Source organism: Danaus plexippus, chromosome 17 (assembly GCF_018135715.1).
Source record: "Danaus plexippus chromosome 17, MEX_DaPlex, whole genome shotgun sequence".
NCBI lineage: Eukaryota > Metazoa > Arthropoda > Insecta > Lepidoptera > Nymphalidae > Danaus > Danaus plexippus.
Window position 1 is genome coordinate 2,050,391 of NC_083548.1, and position 24,526 is coordinate 2,074,916.

At 31.1% G+C, this 24,526-nt stretch overlaps 7 protein-coding genes across 8 annotated transcripts; 3 read left to right on the forward strand and 4 right to left on the reverse strand.

Annotated features, from left to right (window-relative positions):
- Positions 1 to 37: 37 nt before the first annotated feature.
- Positions 38 to 2,117, reverse strand: LOC116771109 (ubiA prenyltransferase domain-containing protein 1 homolog). The gene has a single exon (XM_032662820.2). It carries the CDS (start codon positions 1,717 to 1,719, stop codon positions 721 to 723), a length of 999 nt encoding a protein of 332 aa, XP_032518711.1. The 5' UTR covers positions 1,720 to 2,117; the 3' UTR covers positions 38 to 720.
- On the forward strand, positions 1,464 to 6,373 carry LOC116771110 (uncharacterized). Its single transcript, XM_061523225.1, has 2 exons — positions 1,464 to 1,599; positions 5,900 to 6,373. The coding sequence occupies exon 2, from the start codon at positions 5,904 to 5,906 to the stop codon at positions 6,360 to 6,362; it is 459 nt and encodes a 152-aa protein (XP_061379209.1). The 5' UTR covers positions 1,464 to 1,599; positions 5,900 to 5,903; the 3' UTR covers positions 6,363 to 6,373.
- LOC116771108 (sedoheptulokinase-like) lies at positions 2,612 to 4,532 on the reverse strand. Its single transcript, XM_032662819.2, has 2 exons — positions 3,876 to 4,532; positions 2,612 to 3,796 (listed from the first exon to the last, which is right to left on the reverse strand). The coding sequence occupies exons 1-2, from the start codon at positions 4,154 to 4,156 to the stop codon at positions 2,689 to 2,691; spliced, it is 1,389 nt and encodes a 462-aa protein (XP_032518710.2). The 5' UTR covers positions 4,157 to 4,532; the 3' UTR covers positions 2,612 to 2,688.
- Positions 6,374 to 8,329: 1,956 nt separating the features above from the next.
- Positions 8,330 to 10,187, forward strand: LOC116771075 (zinc finger CCHC domain-containing protein 9-like). Its single transcript, XM_032662761.2, has 5 exons — positions 8,330 to 8,383; positions 8,470 to 8,636; positions 8,710 to 9,594; positions 9,742 to 9,849; positions 10,007 to 10,187. Exons 2-5 carry the CDS (start codon positions 8,499 to 8,501, stop codon positions 10,136 to 10,138), a joined length of 1,263 nt encoding a protein of 420 aa, XP_032518652.2. The 5' UTR covers positions 8,330 to 8,383; positions 8,470 to 8,498; the 3' UTR covers positions 10,139 to 10,187.
- On the reverse strand, positions 10,182 to 15,141 carry LOC116771079 (SET domain-containing protein SmydA-8). Its single transcript, XM_061523224.1, has 8 exons — positions 14,951 to 15,141; positions 13,579 to 13,786; positions 12,874 to 13,072; positions 12,480 to 12,604; positions 12,090 to 12,316; positions 11,769 to 11,932; positions 10,989 to 11,175; positions 10,182 to 10,554 (listed from the first exon to the last, which is right to left on the reverse strand). The coding sequence occupies exons 1-8, from the start codon at positions 15,078 to 15,080 to the stop codon at positions 10,322 to 10,324; spliced, it is 1,473 nt and encodes a 490-aa protein (XP_061379208.1). The 5' UTR covers positions 15,081 to 15,141; the 3' UTR covers positions 10,182 to 10,321.
- A 916-nt stretch (positions 15,142 to 16,057) lies between these two features.
- On the forward strand, positions 16,058 to 19,615 carry LOC116771078 (voltage-dependent anion-selective channel-like). Of its 2 annotated transcripts, none has more exons than XM_032662763.2 (6): positions 16,058 to 16,186; positions 17,497 to 17,655; positions 17,901 to 18,064; positions 18,273 to 18,500; positions 18,735 to 18,943; positions 19,195 to 19,615. In XM_032662763.2, exons 1-6 carry the CDS (start codon positions 16,061 to 16,063, stop codon positions 19,284 to 19,286), a joined length of 978 nt encoding a protein of 325 aa, XP_032518654.2. In that variant the 5' UTR covers positions 16,058 to 16,060; the 3' UTR covers positions 19,287 to 19,615. The 2 variants fall into 2 exon arrangements, with proteins under 2 accessions (XP_032518654.2, XP_032518655.2); XM_032662764.2 differs by lacking the exon at positions 16,058 to 16,186 and adding an exon at positions 16,675 to 16,833.
- Positions 19,616 to 20,493: 878 nt separating this feature from the next.
- LOC116771076 (COP9 signalosome complex subunit 4) lies at positions 20,494 to 24,235 on the reverse strand. Its single transcript, XM_032662762.2, has 9 exons — positions 24,024 to 24,235; positions 23,803 to 23,882; positions 23,550 to 23,701; positions 23,375 to 23,478; positions 22,896 to 23,081; positions 22,490 to 22,608; positions 21,981 to 22,135; positions 21,278 to 21,494; positions 20,494 to 21,055 (listed from the first exon to the last, which is right to left on the reverse strand). The coding sequence occupies exons 1-9, from the start codon at positions 24,104 to 24,106 to the stop codon at positions 20,922 to 20,924; spliced, it is 1,230 nt and encodes a 409-aa protein (XP_032518653.1). The 5' UTR covers positions 24,107 to 24,235; the 3' UTR covers positions 20,494 to 20,921.
- Positions 24,236 to 24,526: the final 291 nt, after the last annotated feature.

A 24,526-nucleotide genomic window follows, 5' to 3' on the forward strand; every position in this document is an offset into this window, starting at 1 on the left:
TATTTATTTTCAATTATAAATCGAATAAAAGTCTGTGTAAATATTATCAACTATTTATTCTGCTTAATATTTAAAGTTCGTAATATATTTATTGTCAAATATACATTAACAATTTGATTGACTCGAATACATGAGAATACAGTACACAAATAAAATCTAAGAACAAGTTACAAAAGACATCCAAAGCTTGTTATTCAGTTGCCCGTCAGAGCAAAGAGGTAGCATATGAGATTTTAATAGATATATCTAAGACATGCCAAGTTTTGGTAGTTGTGACGAAACAGAACACTAGAAGTAACATTTTTATTTATGAACAAAACCTCTGTACATTTACATAAGTATAAAAGCAAGGAGCTAATATTAGTTATCAATAACCTTCATCAAGAGAGTTCAATATATTTAATACATGTTACAGCCTCATTGAAATGAACTGTTATGATATGTTCACAAATTTAAATGTAGAACAAATCAATTGTAATAAGTTTTAATTTTAATAACAATTTATAAACAATAGCTGCCCTTACAGTACCTACCATTTGCATATTATTCTTTAAACTAAGTGATTAGACATATCCGATTATGGTTTGAGCATTACAATCACCAGTTTCTAAACATGATGTCCTCAAGTAAAAATATCAAAGCTCATCAAAAATCTAACAATATATATAGTCTCTAAGTTCATTAAGTACAGACATCTGCTCAAATTAAACAATTTAAATATTATCTTAAAAGAAATGGTAGTTTGTTAGCAAACAAGCAAGATATCACATAGAGCATACCAAAATAGAAATTAAGTCTTGCCGTTTGTCTTGGAACATATTGCATAGTTTCCGATTTCCTAAATCTCCTTTCAATTTCAAAAGCTCGAGGCAATGTAAGCATTGGAAGTAAAAACCATAGAGAGCAGCGGACAGAGGCCACAACAAACATTATATATGGTGTAAATAGTAGAAACGCATATAAGAGATATGATGCTGTCCTACCAATCAATATGGCCAAAGTAACAATTTCTGCTTTACTATCTGCTTCCAAATCTCTTGTGTTATTGCTGTGTAAAATCGCTTCAGTGTTTAAAGCCAGAGGGATTGCATAATAAATGATTGGCCAATCAACTCTTCCTGTTTGTGCCAGAAAAGCAAACACCACAGATACAGGGCCAAATATTACTAACACTATTATATCACCAAGGGCAATGTACTTTAAACCAATTCCACCAGTATATAAAAAAGATGATGATAGGCCTCCAAAGTACACCAAAGCTAAATGTTCCATTCGAGCAGGAGATAGAACCACTAAAAGCACAAAAAATGCACAACCAGCCATATACAGTATAGCTCCTAAAGAAACGACTTCGTCTTTACTTAAAATATGATCAACAAGTGTTCTGTCATCCGATTTTCGATTATCTATTCCCTTAACAAAATCGAAATAGGTATTGACGACATTTCCGGCGCCATGTACGGGAATAACAGTGCACAGGGTTATAAGTAATGTGACCCAATTAAATCCGCTTTCTCCTGGTAAACGATACGCGAGAGCAGCACCCAAAAGCGTTGGTAACAGACTTCCACTGAGAGACCACGGTCGAAGTGCCAACACGTAAGTTCGTACCTTCATCAATGGGTTTCGGGTTGGAGGACTTTTTTCTGTAGGTGGTTGCAAAAGGTTTCCTTCCTCATTGGGTATATCCACATCATCACTTTTTTTCGTATTTGCCATTTTAAAAGAGTAACCCAAAACCTAACCTCTGATTAGATTTCTGATATTAATAGTTCCAGCTCTTTAAATAACATTCCGGTTCATGGTAATAAAATACGAGTATAAGTACACATGTAAATCTTCTAATTGATTAAAGAGCGAAAATTGTAAGTGGTAAAGATGTTTGCATTCATAAAATAAACACTAACACCAAAACCTAATTTACTTCTAACTGGTGACATGTGTCACACTGGTCACGAAATAACTGTCAAAGTCAGTTCCCTAGTTCTAGCAAAAGTTGAAGGTCATAAGGAACACTGAAAAGTGTTCTATATTACATTACATATAGAATTCTAATATTAATATTGTATTCTTAAATCTCTCGTTATTACTGTTTAAAACTGTTTACAAAAAATATAACCTTACAGAAATTTAAAGATATAAAGTTTAATATAAACAAAACAATTATGCAGATAATATATAAAACTGCCACACAATAGTACATTGGTACATGATACACCCACGATTTTTAAAGCCAAAAATTAGGAAGCATCTAAAATAAAACAAGAGATAAGTGAATATATATTATTAAATAAAGGGAAATTCGTTGTGATTTGTGAATGTTAGTGTTAGAAATTCAATATCATTAATGCCTTACGTGTGATTATAAAACAAGTTTCAAATACTTTATACTGTTTGGTAAGACTGTTTTGTTGTTATAGGTTATGTTTATAAATTTCTTATTCAATAATCATTAATTACAAGTTCTACATAATAACACGATATCTTGCTGTTTATCACAAATTTAATGCATGTCAGCAATTAATGTTTATTTTCGACCGAAGAAGAATAATGCAAATATTATATCAGTATTTAAGATATATATAAAGAGTTTATAAATATAGTATTAGAATTCAATACAACTGATTTATTTAATTTATTGAAAAGGATAAATCAATTTACATAATAAAACACAATTTGCTCTATTGTTTATGATGCATTTTGGACAGCTACAGCTGCTCCTCGGGCTGCATCTCCTCCAGAAGTAAATTCTAATGGCAAGCTGTAATTATGCTCAACAGCTCTTTGTAATACAGCATTTCTTGATAGTCCAGAACCATTGCCGACTATCCTTTTTATATTTGCATCCAATAGAATTTTCTTTGGCATCATACAATGGATATTATCAATAATACTATTACAGAGAGATCTAAACACATGACCGAGTTGAATATTTGAAAGATCAATATTTTCAACAGCTGCTTTAGCAGTTGGTGAGTGCCTTTCCCCTAAAAGAAGTGGACTTATTTTCATATCAGTGCCGTCAGATGCGTCCAGGCCAAGTGCAATTAGTTTTTCCCATACTTTAGATTGTGGTATTGGAAATCCAAATTCAAGCATCCATTGTTGTAACATTTTGACAAAAGTAGCCAATACATTACCCCCATTTAATGATGCAGCAACAACTAGATATGTATTATTAAAATATGGCAAGTGCTCAATAGTTGTACAACCTAAATCTTTAATTTGGTCAACAACAAAGGCGAGTTGAGCTGAGGTAGATATGTTTAGAACAGCATCTTGTCCGTTCTCAAGAGTGGCAAGTATTGAACATTGAAGGTCACCCATAGCTGCACCCACTGGAGTACCCTCTGGGATTCCATTCCAACAACAGCTTAATGTACCCGCTATTTCCCCACTTCTTATCACTTTTGGCAGAAGATTAACAGGAAAATCAATAGATTTCAGTATATCAATATTCCATTCATTCTTTTCTGTGTTGAAGTAACCCCAGCTGGCAGCGTTCTGATCTGATGTTTTTGGGACATCAAGATCACAAAGCATAGCCACAACAAAATCTTGTACAGTAGCTGAATACGTGAAATTCTTTAGTTTTTCAGGCTTATGCTTTAGCATCCAGAGAAGAGTGGCACAGCCATAACCAGAATAACATTGGAGATGTGAATCGGGCTTTGGTAATGTTTCCAAAAACTCTGGCTTACATCTGGTATCTTGCCATGTATATAACGCTGACATATTTTCTCTGTTACCTTCATATCTTATAAAGGCACCCTCCTTTTCTACCTTTTCCCAAGCTCTGTAATAAAAATATTAAATGATAAATAAATATCAATTATACCACTCATAAATCAAATTAGAATATTTTAATTATTTACCCATTTTTCCATAGCACAACTCCATGCATTTGTCCACAAACACCAATTTTTTTAACATGTCTCAGAACATCTCGTGGTAAACGTGAGACACAATAATGAACAGCGGACACTATTTTCGGAACGTCCTGCTTGTTCCCTTCGATCCCTAAATCACTGGGAATGTTAGCAGCCGTATCCTTACTCTGTTTAGCTACAAGCTCCTTCGTATGTGGATCGTAGACGCAAACTTTTACCGAAGTCGTACCAATATCCATTCCTAAAATATACTCTTTGTCCGACATATTTGAAATAAAAAAAGGTTAGATTATTTATAAATGATATTTAGTATCTCGCGAGTTGAACAAACTAACGCGGCGGGATGTAAGATGTTTCAACGATTGCGGCAGCCGTCAATTGCGGTGCAATGTGACTGGAGTGGGAGGTAGGGCTGTCTACGCGCGTCTCAGCACGACGCGGTACTCGGTAGCACTCCGTCCGCTTACAACGCGTCAACAGTGTTACGTAATATAAGTTGTAATTCATATTTCATATCAACTAGGGCAAACGATATGTTAATCACATGTATGAGTGACTTATTGGATAGAATTAATAAAACACTCGACTACCATAAGTGGCTTTCGATAACAGACGAAAATTAATAAACCCAAATAATAATCTACAAACGGGTTGTAATAAAGTGTTTTAGTGGTGACTAATAATTATAACGATACATAACATAATTGTTTATATACTTTTAGTGTTGTAATTAATGGAAAGATCGTCATTGCTAATTCGGTTATTACAAAATTACCAGTGACAACATTAATCATTGCAAGCTAGGAAAATTTGATCTTATCAGTGAATTGTTCTCTTATTGTTCTTTCGTACATTATTCTGTTTATGTTTATGAGTAGAAAAAACTTGATTGTAGCCAATCCTGAAGCTAAGGTAACCGTAATGCTTCTATTGTATAAGAAATGCCTATCATTATGATTAAATCAGAAACATTGTCCTAACTTAAGCTTGGAGATGTAATGTATTAAACAACAAACATTGTAAGCCGTAGGTATATAATATACAATTTTGTACTACACATAATCCTCATTCAAATTAAACAATTATGTAGCATAATTTCTACATAAATCAGAATCATTTAAGCGAATTTTCTGTTCTATTACTGGACCAAACATGAGTGTTAATTGATTGTTTTCGTTCAACTGGTAGGCGTACACTCATGCCAATTTAAAACTTAAAGTGCTGTAAAAATAAAGAAAACGGTTTTTCGAAATAATATAAAAGAAAAAAACATGTGTATTATTTGTAATTGAATATTTTTTCTTGGTATTACAGTAGGTACTTTACGGTATAGATGGGATGATGTTTGTTTGTTCGTAACTAATTATCTCAAAACTGTTATATTAAATAAACAAAAAAAAATCTGATTTGATTAGACCTGATATACATTTTAACAATATGCTATTTTTGAACCGTTTCGGTAACAATCATTTGGGTAAGGACATTAGATGCTGTTTGGGCGCAGTTTAATCGGCGAAGTGTTTATTTCCTTGAGTTATAAACTGCAGGCAAGATTGCTAGCTTGAAATAATTCTCTGGTAAATCATAGGGATATTAATTCTGGATATAGTGAAATCTTAATATCTTTGGAATTCGATAGAACATATTTCATACTAGTCTATTGTATGTGGTTTCAATATATATTTTTAATTATACGCTATCCAATAGTCAGTTATAGAAATAATCAGATCAGGAATATTATTTGAGCAGTAGATATATCGCCTTTTTGGTTAATCTTTTATACATTTGTAATACATAACGAAAAGTTATATGCCGAGGGAATAAAATACCCTTTTCAAAAAAATCAAACAACTCTGAAAATTATTCTTAATAATTATTATTTATATATGTATATTACTTGGTATTAAAGTTTCAATAACTCTAAAAGACCCTCAATTATGTGAATAGTTTTTACTTAAACATATTTTGTGCGTTTAAAAATTCATTTGTTATTTTTTCTATTTTTACAGAATTATGGGCAAAAGAACTAAATCAGAAAATAAAGAAGAAAATGTTAGTGAAATAAAAAAACCTAATTTAAATGGGCCTGTTTTAGATATTAAACATGATTCACCTGAAAACAAAGAAGACTCAGTACAACAAAGAATTTCGAGTAATGAAGAAATAACATCGAATACTGAAGATAAAACTCTGAGGAAAAAGAAGGGTCCCAAAAAACCAAATAAACCCTTAGCGAATAATGTAACACAAAATAAAAAGATTATATTTAATGACGACAATGAAGCTCAGGAAGTGCCTTTAAAAGTTCCTAAGAAAAAAAATAAAAAAGTTGCAGAACCTCCAGAGGAAGAACCTACAGAAGAAGATATAGATCAATTTTGTGCCGAAATTAACGAGGAAGATAATGTTGAATATGAAAATTGGGTTAAATTAATAGAAGCGAAATTATCATCCAATAAAAAGAAAACTTAACAAAAAAAAAATTTTTTTTCTTCATAAAACCTATATCTCGAAATTAATATATTTTTTTAACTCGTATTTTATTACTAAATTACTTATAGATATTCGGAGAATTCTTTAAAGGAGGAAAGGAAGGAGACTCGTTTAGGGTAAAGGAAAAATTGTAAGCAAAACAATTAAGACCTCCTTATGTAATACATAAGATGTTTGTGTTTGTGCAATGTGTCCCCCCCCCCCACTGGTTAAGGTCTCCGGTATAAAATATCACGTGTATTTCTTTCTGTGTGAATCTGAATATCATAATGGGTCCAATGATGTATTACACTAGATGTGCATTTGTATTGAGTGGTTTACAATATGTTCTGTGTTTATTTAAGTTTCTGGTAAAAGGTACGTGCATTTTTCCAAAGAATTAGCTCATTACAGAGCGTATAATATTTTAATAAACATTTCAGGTAAACTGTTTATTTCATAAATTATTACAGAATACCTTATTTACCTATTATGATACTGATCCAATACCCTATAAATGTTATATTTTTGTTTGTACCTTATGTTATTAAATAGAGATTTTGTTGTAAAAAAATTACTTACAATAAAAAGTTAGAACCTGCTTTAAACAAAAATTGCGTTTATTGAAATGTTTGGTAATTTAAGAGATATATCTAGCATATTCATAGATTTTTCCAGTTTTTTATAGGGGAAGAGAGTGAAGCTGAGCGACAGATTTAAAAAACTATTTCATATAAGAATGATCGAGGTGGGGAAGTTAATATACCATATTGACGGATTAAGCAAGCACAGAGCCCGTTGCAAATTCTCTTGAAGGCCCTTTGATCTGCGTGGTTTCTTAAGTACATTTATGCAATTTTCAGGCCATATGTATAACTTAACATTTTTGTATCATATTCTGTATTCAATTTAGTTTTAAATTACGCCCGTAATATGAGACGTCCCATTTTGCGCTCTCTTGCCTGTATGTTCAAAATAGCACTAGGGAGGGATGCAATACCTTATGTATGACAGAGATCACTTAGTGTCGAATTAACATAATATGATGTGTTCAAATTAAAGTTAATATTAGGTAAAAGAATCAATATATGAAAATTTAAATTCTTAGTTAAAGAAAACAGTTATTATATTTATTTATAAACTAAAAGTGGAAGAAAAATTACGAAATCATTTCTAAAAGTGACTATTAATAAAAGAAAATATGTAGGTACCTACCTGTGTGTATTTGGTTAATAAAAATTAAAATACATTTAAAAAAAGGATATAGCACTTATTTCTAAAACAAAACCTGTTCTTATATAAATACCAACTATAAAATATGACTATGAATAATATAAAATATATCTGCCACATTTTCATTTATTATAATAACTCTATTGGTTTAAATACAATTAATAATGAATATACTGTGACGGAGACAGCGAACACTATATTGTTGAGAACATATTTACAAACTATGTTATTAGTAACTGTTATGTCAAAGTGTGATAGGTACCTTAAAATAAGAACTTAATACAAATTTATAGCAAAACCAATTTATATCGTAAATGCAAGGTTGCAAGAAAAACCTATTGAGAAAACTTAAGTCCTACAAAGAGTTTGCTCAATGGATTCTGGACAACTAAATGACTCAGTAAAATGTGTAAAAGTAACCGATTGTCGTTATCTAATAACTTTTCTTATAAATTACTGCATTTGATATTCGCCGTCTAAATGATATTAAGATTTGAAAACCAAGGCGCGGAATTTATCGACTTGTACTTGCCCAACTTTGAAGGATTCGTATAAATAAATACGTATCGATTTAAAAAAATATAAAAGGAAAAATAAATGAATTAAATGATAAATTTTAAAAATATATTTGAAAATTAATATGACTACCGAATGAAAACTGAATGTGGATACAAATTCGCTTTGACAACTTATAGCACTAGTTTTTTAACTTTACTTAACTGTTTTTTTGACAGAACCCAATGACGGATAATTCATTATCTACAGTCTACTGACATCCGAACATACATGTGAGTCTGTCAGATGTCAAGCAAAAAGAAGGAGACGTTTTTTAGCAAAGTTTTTGTGTAACTAAAACATAAAAGGCTTTTTTCAGATATAAATGTACATAACCCTTGAACGACAATGACAAGATTTGCAAGGGCTAAGGGATCTAAAGCATCTAACCTAAAAGCACCTGAAGATAGTACACCATGGGAGGTAATGAAAGAACAAATGGAAAAAGCAAAACGCGAGGGCGAAGAAGTAAAAAAACGTGAAGAGGTAATATACAATATATGTTCTTAATATTATTGTTGGCGGTTCGTATTAATATTAATATTATTTGTTTTAAAAGGCTGAGCAGCAAAGGGTGGAAAATTACAATAACTTTCTTAAAGAACATAAGGCTCAAAAGAGAAAAGCAACATGGTGTGACTTCCCTGAAGCAGAAAAGAAGAAAAACTCAAATGAAAACTTAAGTGAAGTCAAAACAAAAAAAACTAAGAAGAATAAAAATCTGTCCTCAAATACTGAAGCTACTGTTAACAGTAATGAAAACACCTTAAATAACACTGCAGTTAGTGGTGAGCTAACAGAGACTGGTAAGAAAAAGAAAAATAAGAATAAAAACAACAAAAACAAACAAGCCAGTGAAGGAAATAACCAGGAAGAAAACAAGTCTTCTAATGAAGACTCTAGAAAAGAAGTAAAAGACAATGCACATAATATAAACAGTCAGAATGAAAAGACTTCAATTAATAATAATAAACCAGTGCCCGCAAAGAAAATGAAAAAGAAACTGAGAAAAGGAGAACAACCAGCAAGAAGAAAACCCATTGATGATAGAAGTTTTCAAATCATTATCAACGGTAAGGAGGTTGAACTTATCAGATTTGATGGCTTTCCTGTGATGAAGAAAGATGCTGAACGACTTGAGGAGTTGAAGAAGAGTATGATACAAAAAGGTATACCTAAAAGTGAAGTACAAAGAACTATGAAACTGGAGAGGCGAAGGGCTGAAAAGGCTTTAGCTAGAGTCAAAAGAGAAGTTTGTTATAACTGTAGGAAGGGAGGACACAATCTGTCGGACTGTCCAGACCTTAAGTCACATATCCCTGGAGTTGACTCAGCTGAAGGCGTCTGTTTCAAATGTGGCTCCACCGAGCACAGACAATTTGAATGCAAGGTGCAAAAAGATAAAGAGTTCAGATTCGCTACATGTTTCATTTGTAGAGAACCCGTAAGTAATTATGACCAACAATTGTTAACAGATATTTTGCATTTATTCTCATGATAAAACAACATATCAGTATCTGATACTAAAAAAGGACTTATATATTGAAAATATTTAAAAACTTTTTAGATTTAATATATTTTTTTTTTGTAGGGTCACATAGCAAGACAATGTCCTGATAATCCAAAAGGACTTTATCCCAATGGCGGGAGCTGTAAACTGTGTGGTGATGTTACACATCTAAGAAAAGATTGTCCCACTGTAAGTAGAATTTATAGTAGCCAAAACCGGTTAAAATACTTAAACAGGCTTTGTTTTCCATGTATTATTTGTTCATAAACATTTGAGTACTAAAATTTACTAGAATAGTTGTTAACATTGGGACTAATAATACTTATATTGATTAATTATTTTGCAGATGAATGAGAAAAAAGAAAGCACATCCATTAAATTGCCAACTCTAAATGACAGTAATATTGAGGACATAGACAGCCAAGCAAAAACTGTTACAACTGAAGTGACTAAGAAACCTAAGAAGATAAGATTCTGATGATATAATTATTATTAATTATCAGGATCAATAAAACAATTAATATCTATTTGTTTTTATGTATTTACAAAAAATACAATCCAAACCTCGATTTCCTCCCCAAATTCCAAATTCAAAATAATTTTAATATGTTATGTATCATTTTTCTATTTTTTTAAAAGTTTAGATCCAATCACTTCAATATCATAGGATTGCAATACTGGCTTGTAATTGTTCCATAGATTGAAATGCTATTTTCCCTGTGATTCCTTCGGGGCTTTGGTCATCCTCTCTGCATAATATTCTCGCAGCATCAGTTAAACATTGCAGAGACACTTTCAATTTTTCTTTTAGTTTCTCCTTTGTAATGACGCCAGCACGAAAATCACTTCTGGCTAGATTCATCAAGGGAGTGTGTAGGTCGTACAGCAACATACCTATGGAGTTGAAATAAATGTAGATTCATCATCATCATCATCATCATCAATTTAAATAAAGTGAATGTTCGTATTTCGATTAAAATATTTTATAAAATTTTTGCTCACATATTATTTTTAATATAAAATTAGAATGATTCAACACATTTAATATATATTTATTTTTTGTTTCTTGGTAAGATCGAAAGAAGTGGTTAAACGTGAGTTATAAGAAACTACCCAGAACTGCTTGTGTTTGGTAAAAAAATAATTTTATATCAACTTCAAAGGTCATGAGATTTCCAAATCTTTTAGTTCTTGTTTCAGAGATTCAATTTTTAAGAGCGCATTTTTTTGGGTCATGCTAATAACGAAATAATAATAGTTTTAAGGCAATATTTAGCGCATTGTTTTAGAGTTTAGACCATTAACAACTACTTTAAATACCACCACACCTCTCATTCTACTTTCCCCGGGTGTTATCACATCCAGAGTCTGAAGAACCTGTTTACCGAGCTCTACCTTCCTTTTCGACATGACATGTTCTTCAATTCCACGATCTTCGATACGACCGTACAATTGGACCAACGCGTGCTTCACACACAACATGAAAGAGTGCCGTTGGTGTAATATCAACTGGTACTAAAATAAAAAGAAAAAAAATATGGATATCCTTATTTTTTAATTCTTATAGATTCGTTTTATTTCTCGGTCATTCCAAATTCTCTGCTTAAAATCAATGACATTCTAAACGACAACATTGTTTATTTTTTACATAACTTAATGAGATCTAAGATTTTCGCGAGTTTTATTCATTTAAATGAAACTAGTATTATTCGGATATACTACGCGGATTTTATTATTTTACATAACTTTTTAACTTCTACTAATTTTAAATCTTTTACTGTCATATTGGTTTCAAATAATAAAGAACAGAGAAAGTAACCGGAAGTAAAGAGCGAAAATATTACTATAACCGCTACACAGACCGCCTTATAACACGTTAACTTCTCATGCAGTTAGGTACCTTATATTTTTTAGCCTTAGCAGATTTCTTTTATTGTTTCAAAAGTTTCTACTGTTGGTGTTATACGTAATATATAGAATTTATTTTAACTTAAGGCGGTTAAAATAAAAAAATCGTAAATGACTAATAAAACTGGGCTAAGTACAGACTTAGAAAGCTTATCAATTATTTGTTACTCTGTGTAATAAGCTGAAGTTCAAGTAGTCACCTTATTAATAAAAGCCTCTCGCTGCTCTACAGCTTCAGACGCCGTATCCAAGGAGTCCAGCGAGTCCAATTCATCCTGTAAGTCGGACAAGAGCTTGTGCATAACGGCGCTCGATGTCCGAAAATCACAGTCATTTTCTGAGCAATTCCATGACGCTTCTTTGTCTATAACATGAGCTTAATTAAAATTCCTCGTTCTTAAGTATATTTATTGCAAAATGCTAATTTTAGTACTTATAAATTAAATAATTAAACCCAATATACTGTTTTTAAGAAGAATTTAAGGAAAATGAAAAACTATTCCGGGAAAAAAAATATTCACCTAAAGGATTTTTAGACAATACGATTCCTTTTTTACATTTACTGCATTTAAAAGTGCTTAAGTGTGTGCCCAGTTCAGTCGGGTCGGTACAGCGAGGACAGTCGCAGTCGAAGAACTTGGACTCCCGGAGATGTTCACGACGGAGAATAGTAGGAGATAACACGTGAGTGTAACTCAGGTGTAATCTCTGTCCTTTTTGCAACGGCACAGCTGCTCTTACTTCTACACTAAAAGAAATTGTTATCTCTAATATTTTACATTCAAATAGTATACTTACGCTCATATTCATCAGGGACTAACTCATTATCATATGGATTAACGCTCCCTAAAATTTCATAATCAATTTTGAAATAGTATTCTTAGTTTGTGTTGTGTTTTATATTTAATTACCGGTAATCTGGTTGAAATATACTATGTACGATGTTTGGAACACAGCTGTGGGCTGCGATGGCTAGTCGAGGATAAACAGCGCGTATGCTGAATCCTCCACGAGATGGAATCTCAACTGCATTTACCTGTAATAAGTAGTAACGGTTGGAATTTGGACTTTCATTTTGTTTTACTGCTGTTTTCGCGCAAACACTTTCGGGGAATGTATTTGTTTTTGTATCTTTGATTTGAATATGGATAATCTTGGTTAAAAATGTATGAAAAATTGTGAAGAAGTAACGTATTATTTCCTGAGAGTCCCAAAATAAGGTCATATGGAAATAAATAACCCAATTTTAGTCTAATGTTAAAGTGCTATACCTGTTTTCTTGTTTATATGAAAGTTTTATCTTACTTCTAAAATACCGCACACTTGTTCGACCAGTTCTTTAGAGAATCTGCAGTTAAGTTTGCAGTGATCTACGAGATATTTGACAATATTTATTTGATCAGCCTTCCACGTGGAACGTTTCCTGCGCTGCTCTGTATGCGTTTCCATTGCTTGTACTTCTTTACTCCATCGATCTGGGTCTTGTTCCTTAGCTACCAGTAACCTGATGGATTTAATTAAAGATAAGTACATACTGAACCACCATTTTGTGCGCTAAAACATTTCTGTCAGCCTCAAAAATATGCGCAACCATTACGCCAGAATGCATTCATAGTTGCTACCCTGTGGAAACGGTCTCATAAATTCTCATAACTGATAGATTCTTATAGAAATCTGTATCAGAAAATTTTTTCAATCTTATAAATATTTTTTTAACTGATAAATTCTGATACCCAGTTAGCTGTTTTGTATCAGAATTTATAAGACTTTTTCCACAGGGTAAATTTTGTCACAGGCTAGGAAGTATAGACCTTACGCTACCCTTATTAATTGATCACATACATACACTTGTAGGTATGTAGATCCTACTATACTTAAAATTATATGGAAATACTTAAACGATATTAGTTAATTATTCAAAATCCAAATGAACAAACATCTTGTTTTACAATACGTTTACAAGATATATATTTTTTATTAATATATATCTACGTTATATTCAATACTCACCTTAAGGGTGTTATACAATCCAATTGAGGTGCGCTAACAGTCCAGTCCTCTACTGGCTGAAATTTGATTTTTGCTTTTGAAAATACCGAACATTCTGGTTGATGATTAGGAGATAGCTCACACTCAGCACTGCATATTGGCCAGCTACATCTCGAGCAATATTTGCTCTCTATCGGGCAGTAACAACTTAAACATAGTGGGGGTGTATCTGAAGTTAAACAAGAATTATTCAGTAGCAATAATCTAATAAAAGTAAGAAAAGTCAAAAAGCTACTTTAAAATTGAGACATTACTTATAATAATTTTCCCAGACAGAAAGGGAATCATGATGAACAAAATCCAATTAATAATGTAACTTATACCTTTTGTTTCCTTAATATTCTTTGGAATGACCATTTATAGTTTTAAACTAATTTATTATCTTATCTTATATTATTAAGTAGTTCACGTTATAATTTTATTAAACGGTCCAACATTGTAACTAAATAATGCCGGTATTTTTTTATTACTAGCTTTTTCTTAGCTTCACCAGTATGTTTGTTTGTAACCGACTTCTTTGGGCGCGATTTTGACCCACTTTAAACGGCCAGATTTCGTTCAAACTTTGTAGATTTATCGAGGAACGATGACAATACACTAATTTGATAAAATTATTTCATTTTTCAATTTGCAAAATATGATTTTTGTTCATTTATATAATTTTCATCTATAGTCGATAAGGTAAGAAAATTAATTAAAATTAAAAAAAAAAACAAATTATTATAAATAAACCAAACTAAAAAGTAGAAAATAAATAATAGTTTAAAAAAACTAAAAAACACGCTTTTTATAGAAAACCGAACTAAAAAATAGAAAATAATTTAATAAATTTAAATTAAGAAAATAGTGTTAAAAATTTCAATAAATATAAATTAATAATAGTGTAAATAAAAAAAATGTATTTTATTTAAAAAAAAAAGCGTGGGGTGCTTTTTAAGATATTATCGAAATGATAATCACTCTACTCATATTTGTCAATAAAATATTTATAACTATTGACACCATGCACCCCACGCTTTTTTAAAATCAAATACATTTTTTTTTATTCACACTATTATTAATTTATATTTATTGAAATTTTTAACACTATTTTCTTAATTTAAATTTATTTTCTATTTTTTAGTTCGGTTTTCTATAAAAGGCGTGTTTTTTAGTTTTTTTAAACTATTATTCTACGTACAACTTTACATTTTCTTAAATAAACCTTAATTCATTATATTAAACGTACTCTAACTTCCATTTCAGCTAAACAACATTTTAAAATCAAATAACTCAGATCTCCACGTTCATTGTGTTGTAATCCAAGTACCTAAGTCAGTTCGTTAACACTTGCCTGGTTTCGGGCCCACAGCAAAGGGGTAATCTGTAAAAATTAAATCTCCACATCCGAGTTCAGCATTAGCAACTAAATATCGGCCCAGTTTTTCATTTCTTTTAACATCATAACGGCAATTGTCAGCCATTTTAATTAAAACTTTAAATAGGTCTACTCTCCGTTCTGACGAAGATTGACTGTTTAAGAACGCTTAAAATAATTCGGCGGTTCGAGAAATGGCAAGCGAACGTACGAGTTATCTATAACCGGGACGATAGTTACTATTTATATATGGAATCTTATTGAGGAGCCGATATTCAGACTATTGTATTACAATTATAATATTACAATTTATAGCATTTTGAATTGAAATACACTTGAGCAAGATACGAATTCACTACTACTTTTGTTTGTATTTGTTAAAACAGTCCTCTATCTAAGTTCTTCGGTATTTATATCATAACAAGTAAAAAAAAAATTGTCTTCTATTAAGAATGCGTTTTAATTATATATTTTTGAAACACATTTCCTATTGATACGTTAATTATTATTAGCAATAAATAATATTTACATTAATCGAAACACTATCACAAGATAAGAATGTCATGCAGTAACATTATTATCAGTAATATATTTAGTTGCATCGTACTGAAGCCACTAACGTTATATCCTATTTTCCGGTGTCTGCATCTTTAATGTTTCGGTAGATCCCAGTTTGAAATATGTAATATATTCATTTAACTCGAAGCCTAATAGATTGTAGAAATTAAAAAAAATTGGTAAGTGATCTAGTCTCGTTCATGTGTTGTTTAAATTTATTATTATAAATTTATTTATGTTTTAGTTATGTCAAATTCTAAAGATTTATTAGGGTTTGATAGTATATTTAGTATCAAAAATATTTTGCAATGTTTAAAATTTCCTTTAGTAAGCGCGGCAGTTATCAGGGAAAATGTCCCATGTCTCCGCTCAGTAAGTTTTTATTTCTTGTAATACTGTAGCTTGAAAATCAATCCATCTTTTATTTCCTCATTTTGGTTTTACGAATAAATGTGTTTACACAACAATTACGATAACGCTATTTGTTAGTATGTTTAATAAGAGCAACAATCTTTTAAGGATGGCTCTATGGGTCAGATGGAAATATGTAAAGATGAGTTTGGAAATAGAATTGATTGTCCTAAACATAACGAAGACGTTACAGAAAACATTGAGGAAGAAGAAGAAAAAGTTAAGAAAAAGCCCTGTAGTCATGTAAGTTATATTAATTAGAGTGCAGCATATAGAATATACATAAATAAAAGTCAACTTTGCCGTAAATATATCTGTCTAACCTATGATTCAGTATTACGTATTTTATTTATTTAATTTATGGAAATGACATCTATTATTTTTTAAATATTCCCGCCTTCTAAACATGAAAATATGTAAATTCCAAAAATAGACTAACAAAATGTTACCATTATTGAATTATTTTTAAGGAATAGTTACATTCATTATAAGAATGATTTATAAAGTAATTTTTTTGATTATAATATTATTTAAATAATAGTTCCTAAAATGACTACGTCCTCTACAAATATAAAGGCTATGGTACCTCTAAAAATACATAACATAAATTAGAAATTAATTAGAGAATTTAAAGAAATGAGACCCCAGAAACTACTAAATGTTTTTGTATTCTTTATTTTAAATTAAAAAACACAAATTATGTACAACACATTAAAAGAGGAGTTACCGTTAGATCAATATTGCCATATCCGGTTTAACTATACGCCCTCTGACTGCAACTTACGCAAATTAGAATTGTCTTGTGGTACGGTGCAGGAGGTGAAGTTTCTTCGTTGAATTCACAGAATTCTGCATATCTAGTTCCTAGTTGTGAATAATTATATTCTACTGTAAGTAAATCAAAAGGCAATATCATATAAATAGCCTTTGTAATCTTTCAAGTATCATATTTTCTGTTCATATTAAAGTAAGCATAAGCCGGGAGAATTATCTACGTCATACACGTGATTTATTAATTATTTTTATATAAAAAGTATTTCTTAATATCTATAATTATAGCTATCGCTTTGAACGGCTAACACTCGTTTAATATCAAGTTAGAATAAAATTCATAATAATTACGGTATATTCATTTCCATGTGATTGGAACTTCTGGAGTCTTTTTTAGCATTTTTTGACTAAAGGTCAAGTTGACGGTCAAAATTGGTTATTGTTGTATAATAAAATCAGAAGACTAGAATGAGACAAGGATTTTGCATAATGTATGTGCTATAATCCTTGCATGTTATGTAACATTGTCGCTGAGGTGTTTGGTAAAACTAATGCGAATTATTATAACCCTGACATAGCTGGCAATGGTTTGAAGCAAAAAGTCCTACGATATAATATTTATACCAACATCTTTGTAGCTAATTTCTATAATGCTTTAAGTTCAATGACCTATGGTATTATCATTCGAGATTTTAGCGTGACTCGTATTATATTGCCGTATCGTGGCGCTAGGTATCATATAATTCATTTCAGAGAGCTTTATAAACTCAAATTTTATGCAGGAAATGGCACCTCCCCAATATGCCGATCTTGGTAAGAAGGCCAACGATGTCTTCTCCAAGGGATACCACTTTGGCGTTTTCAAACTTGACCTTAAGACCAAGAGTGAATCTGGCGTAGAATTCACCAGTGGCATTACCTCCAACCAGGAAAGTGGAAAGGTAAGTGTATTTTAAACATGTTTTACTAAAAAACTTCATAAAACACATCTTAGATTCTTTCTAGAAGATAATTGGAGTTACATTCAAGAAACAAGTGCATTGCAGATATATTATGTGACCTAGTTTTTCTGTTATACAAGTTTATTAAACTCCCAGAGGTAGTAAATGTTGTTGGTATATTTATTTATAACCAAACATTTTAACTAACAACTAATTGATATTCATAATGTTTTAATTTGATACAGGTCTTTGGAAGCCTTTCCTCTAAATATGCTGTGAAGGACTATGGTCTGACATTCACAGAGAAATGGAATACTGACAACACACTCGCTACAGATATCACCATCCAGGACAAGATTGCCGCTGGACTTAAAGTGACTCTTGAGGGAACTTTTGCTCCACAAACTGGGTAATTTTGTACTATATATTCCATATAACTTCCTAACATTCTTACCATATAGATAATATAAAAAATTTCATTACTTAACTTTATACATAACTAACAATTACTTACTTTCTTAGTAATTTATTTATATTACAGTATAACTTTCTGTTTAAATAAAATGTAATGCTAAAATGCAGAACAGGGTGTTTAAAATGTTTAAATTGATTTGTAGATCCAAGACTGGAAAACTGAAGTCCTCCTTTGCGAATGACACTGTCGCAATCAACACCAACTTGGACCTTGACATGGCCGGACCAATTGTAGATGTGGCTGCTGTTCTCAAGTACCAGGGCTGGCTGGCCGGGGCTCATACACAGTTCGACTCTCAGAAGGCCAAGTTTGCCAAGAACAACTTTGCCTTTGGCTACCAGACCAATGACTTTGCTCTTCATACCAATGTGTGAGTACCATTAATAAATTGTTACATTTAGGCCCAATTGGAGAATATCACTCACATAGAAATTACATAACTATTGATTTAATGTTACATAATAGTGGCTAACAAAATACCTTCAGCAAATAGCCTTGAATAACAACTGACGTTATGGAAGTGATTTGCGAATAGTAAAATAATATTTTTTGACTGTGATTATTTATTTTAAATGTAAATTAATATTTTATTCCTTTGCTTTAGTGACAATGGCAAGGACTTTGGCGGTTCCATCTACCAAAAGGTGTCTGATAAGTTGGACTGTGGTGTGAGCATGAAGTGGACATCGGGATCTTCAGACACCTTGTTTGGAGTGGGCGCTAAGTTCGCACTGGACCAGGACGCTTCCCTGCATGCCAAGATCAACAACAAGTCGCTCATTGGTCTTGGATACCAACAGAAACTCCGCCCCGGTAAAATCTTAATATGATTTCTTTTAAAAACTATTTATAAATACATTTAAATGCCAATTATATAAAAAACAATATCCATGTCAATAATTTATACGCTCATGAATTTATAAAACATGTATTTTTATGATTTTATTACCATATTGTCAATTGTTATCTCAACTCTCATCTTATAGTTGTCCTTATCTCGTGTTTTTATCTGATGCCGAGATGTTCTATTTTATGATTTATTGTGATTATATAATTGTTTGCAGGCGTGACTCTGACGCTGTCGGCCGCCATCGACGGACAGAACTTCAACGCCGGCGGACACAAAGTCGGCGTCGCCCTGGAACTCGAACCCTAGACATATCGGGCCCACGGCTTTTAGAATTGTAGATAATTAAAACCATATTGCTATTAATCACTGTGAATGCGTATGAATCAAATAATTTCATGTCTACTATTCAGTGCGTGTAACGCTATTTTAATGTCTGGTACAGATCGGCGAGTATCAAATATCCGCGGCTCTTCCCCATCTATATTAAATATTTGAAGACGCGGCTCTACCATAAATATTGCGTAATTTTATTTAAAAAAAAAACATTTTCAATCTGTATTGTCTTGTAAATAAACACCTATGGTGTGTATCCTATTGATTGATTGAGAATAAAAATATTAGTCTGTTGGAATCACCATATTTCGTTTTTGTTACCTTGGTATCCTCATCCTTTACCTATTTTTTGTTCTTTTTATACTTTATATATTGTGATTCTATGATTTTCAAATAAATGTTTTAAATTTAGCTTGAATACGTTTTACTCTTTTTTATGGACATTTGTTTATGTGACTAACAAAGGCACCATTTTTATCAGCCGACTTTGTTACACAAGGCATTATTTCATCGACAAATTTATTAAAACTTCACAAATATAATACATACTAGTAGTACATTATTTTGACTTTGGCCGTGTTTTTGGATTTTTTTATAGCACAAATAAGACAGTAATTTGAAGTAAATTGACCTGTAATAATTTTCGTGTCTATGGAATGTCCACTTATTAGTAATTTGTTTAATTGATAAACAAATCCAACACTATTAAAAATTCAACAAGTGCTCTTTACATATATAATGTTTTCGATCATAACAGTTTGAATACATTAATATGACTCCTCGCGCTCTTACCGACGACATATAAACCCCCTTCATAATAATCTTTGGTTACTAGATAATACCAACAGTTTTGATGTGTTTAAAAGCTATAGTGATTTCGTTTTTAGCGTTCTTAACTTTTAAAACATTAAATAACTTCATTAGGGAACGTTCCGTTATTACACATTAAAACCTTATTGGTAAGTATTACTACTCGGGGTATTTATTCTATAGCTGAAGAACATGTGAAATTGAATTTTGTTATTGAAAGTCTTGCTTGATTTATACAATAGTAAATATATTAGAGTCGAGTGCTTACGCTATTGTTATAAGCAAATAATTAAAATTGCGATACTGCTACTGCCATAAGGGATATATAAAAATGAAAAATTTTTTTTAAATTAAAAAAAAAAACACTAAGTTCAAAACTGGGTCAATCTATTTATTTTAAACAGCGATCTCAATAACACACAGAACTAGTTGTGGGTTACAGTTGTATTTCTGTTCAAACTGTTATTTCGTTGTCTTTGGATGAGATTTCTTTGCTGTTACATGTTTCAAGAAAATTTTATTACTGAATCTAGTCCATTGATACACGTTTTTTTATTTGTATAGGTTAAGGATGAACTAGAAAAGAACGCTTGTATTTATATGTTTAAATTTTCAAATGATATGTTTTGAACATTTATAACTGATTTTTATATGTTGACATCACTAAAAATGAAACCCAATGTAATGTTTGTGTACATTTTTTTATAGTGTTAGGTTGACACGACTTTAATTCCCTTAATAATGAGTTTACATAAAAAAAATGAGGGTACTTTTAAATTAGAATAATTTTAGAGGTTATCATTGAATCATCTCTTCTTCCATGAGCTTGGCCATCCATTCTGGTTCTGCGGCAGCGATTTGTTCAATCAGCCCGTTAACTTGGTAGCAGAGACTTTGGATTTGTTTGTCCCATTGCGGGAGAATTTCACGAGCTGCAAATAAAAACATACATGTGATTTTTTTGGTTTCACTCGAATTTACTTCATGGTAAACTTATTATTTTGATATTGCCGTGTAAAAAAAGAAAAAATAGTTTTAAAATTAATTATATATGTGGTTGTCCTAATAACACTAGATATGTGGTGTTCTCATTTTTGTATACATTATTTATCTTCTTTCATTGGATTCATAAATGTCTACAAATATGTACTTACTTTCAAAGTGCACAACCGCGCTGATCTGGTCAATGTATCCATTCATTCTTCCTTCACTGATCATGTGTGAGGCGATTCTCTCAGCTCGTGCTGGAGGTGTCTCTAGTAGAGCCCCCAGCTCCTCGAACGTTATGTTGTTGTACAGTTTGCTGGCTGACAGTAAGTTGTGTTCGAACACCGCTCGGTCCAAAATAGTGGACCCGTCTGACATCGTCGCCTGTACACGTTGTACAAATTTATATAGTTACATATATAGAAGTAAATAAAATTGAAAATGTTTTCTTGTAATCTTTAAATAATCGCATTTTACCCTAAACCTCGATGTAAACGGTACATAGTAGATAGATCTATTATTATATAACGACTAACTGTTCTTAAAGCTGAGTTCTCAATTTTCTTATCACGTAAATAATGCAGACTGTAGATAAAAGAGTCAGACAGTAGACGTCTATATAAAAGCATTATTTGCCAAGCTTTGGATATTTGCCACTTGCTCAGCCAATACAACTGTTGTCCATTTATTATGATTCAACATTGCAAATATATACATATGAAACAAAATTAAATTCGCCTAATAATTATTTTTTTTATTTATATTTGGTGTCAATTTTATATCCCAATATCATTTTTATCCAGTAGCATAAATATTAAAGCTTTTACATATAAGTTAGTGCATCATAATATTCTTATAATAATTATATACTTTTTGGTGAGTCTGCATTAGAGCTTCGAACTCATGAAGTTCTGAGCGTCGAATGATGCGATCCAGGTACATTTTTTCTAATATGGAATATGCGGGCAATTGTTGGCAGCGTTCGTCTTTGAACAATGTTGCCAGCATTCGCGATCTTTGCTGACCTGAAATTGGCATAAATATGATTTGAAAGAATTCAAATTCAATAGTCTAATATTTTTAATTTAAATCCAATATTTAACTTGTAATATTATAACAATATGTATGTATTAATATCACAACTGTATGGAGTCTTGCATTTTATCTTATAAACATTTTATGTTTATTTTTTTTTTACCTCTATCTTGTCATAATATATAAATATATTTTAAATAAATATATACATTGTCATCTCACTTAATTAAAATCTAATATGTAGTTATAGGATTATTATTGTTTATTAATAATACTTTTAAGATATTACAATCTTGTGATAAAGTACTTTTAGTTGAGGAATGAAAAAAGAAAAAAAAAATTACCAGCCGATGCTAGCACCGTGCATATAAGTGCATTCCTAAGACATGTCATCCTTTCATCCTCATGTATTATGTTACGGTAAGACAGTTCATTATACCTCTGAGCTGCTTCAATGAATTTTCTGAAAAACAATACACTAAAAGTTACAACTGATTTATTAACTAAACAAGTTCAAATTTATTGAAATATTTCACTAATTTGGTTATAAAATTGTTCTTGAAGGAGTTTTTAGATAAAAATTAGACTTAATAAAAACTTAATGCAATAGCGTAGAAAATTTGTGTTTAATCTGATTATGAGGTTTAATTTAAATGTAATTTAAACGGATATTCTTAAACTTGTTCCTTGTGAAAGAAAAAATGTTTGCTTTGATTTTAGGAATTTTCATCAGGAACTAATTAAACCTACCTCCTATAATCTAACACTCTTGCGTAACAGACTTTATAATATATCTGCAACTGCTCATTGGTTGTTTCAGCTTGTAGCAATGAAGCTCTGTTTACAAAAGCCTCTGCCTGTACTGGGTCATCCACTTCAAGATATAGCCGAGCTATCTTTAAGTATGTCTCCAACTTATAATCCACTGAATATTGTCTGAAATAAATTAACTTCATCTTCTAATACATGTTTTGTTATGTAAAAAAATATACATAAATATAATGAGATCTAAGACGTGAGTATTCATTAAAATAAAACTAATAATTTTCAGATTTACTACGCAAATCTCGTTCCTCCGTGATCCTGGTTAAGTAACCAAAACATCGGGATTATGTAGTTATAAAAATTTGCATGGTGAATCCGAAAAATATCAGTTTTATTTTAATACATAAATATATTTGTGAGACAAAGAAAATGTTGATTTCAAATTTTATAGTAAAAAGTTTTACTTCTGTCCAGTCTCCAATGGAATACCAACAAGAACATTGGCTGCTTCTTTCCAATTTTGATTTCTTTCATATATATCTGCTAGATGTTGTCTAATACTGGCCACCTAAAATTTTTCATTAGTCAGGTTACCCATATTATTTCTATTGTGTATGACATTATATATGCAACACTCACCTGTTCCTCAAAAGATATAACTCTCGGTTGAATGACATCCAAAGCAAAGTGTGAGACCTCCTGTGACACATTATCTGGTAGCAAGGCAAGATGAGTGCTCACATCGGTAAGCAGTTGCCGGGATATCACCAGGCTTACATTCTCATTTACAACTGAAATTAATAAATTTCTAGTATCAAAATTGCACAATTAAAACAGTTTCATAGAATATATTACTATATGTATATTATAGTTGTGTAACATTATAACATACTAGCTTCTATAAATGCCTTCAAGCACTCTGCTAGTTCTCCTTCAGGATTTTTTAAAATTTCAAGTAATACATTGCGGTATCTGTAAAAAAAACGTTATATGTGATTTTTGTTTTTATCTCAACTTTGCCGTTCTATTCTCTTTATATCGAAATATATGTTTTACAGCAACTAAAGAGTACTAAAATTGATTTTTTTTTCAAATAACATGTTCAGTATTTACTTTTCAGCCTGATCTTTGTGTAGTCCTCCCGAATTTCTCAAATCACTTAGGTATTGTCGAACGCCTGCTAAATTAAGAGGCATTTTTACATAAAAATATTGACAGTATGAAAGATATCTTAAAGAGCTTGTATATATTTATAGCTTAAAATTGAAATTATGTGTTAAAACCATAACATTATTTCAATAGAATTGATTAAAAAACTGACAGATGTCGGATATGACACGATGGTTTCTTAAACTTTTATTGTGTGAAGTATAAAGTACTTAAAATGTCTCATGTTTTATTTATATATCATAACTAGAAACCTTTGAATAAACCTATATGAAGAATTCTTTTAATAAATAATTTTTAGTATATTTCCACATATAACTAAAACTTTCCACTTAGAAATTAAGGTTCTCACATATTCGTAACAACAAATGATGGAAAAAAACTTAATATCCTGTTTTTTTCGTTTTTATATCACAATTGTGCGATAATTACAGTTTAAAAGTTCTTAT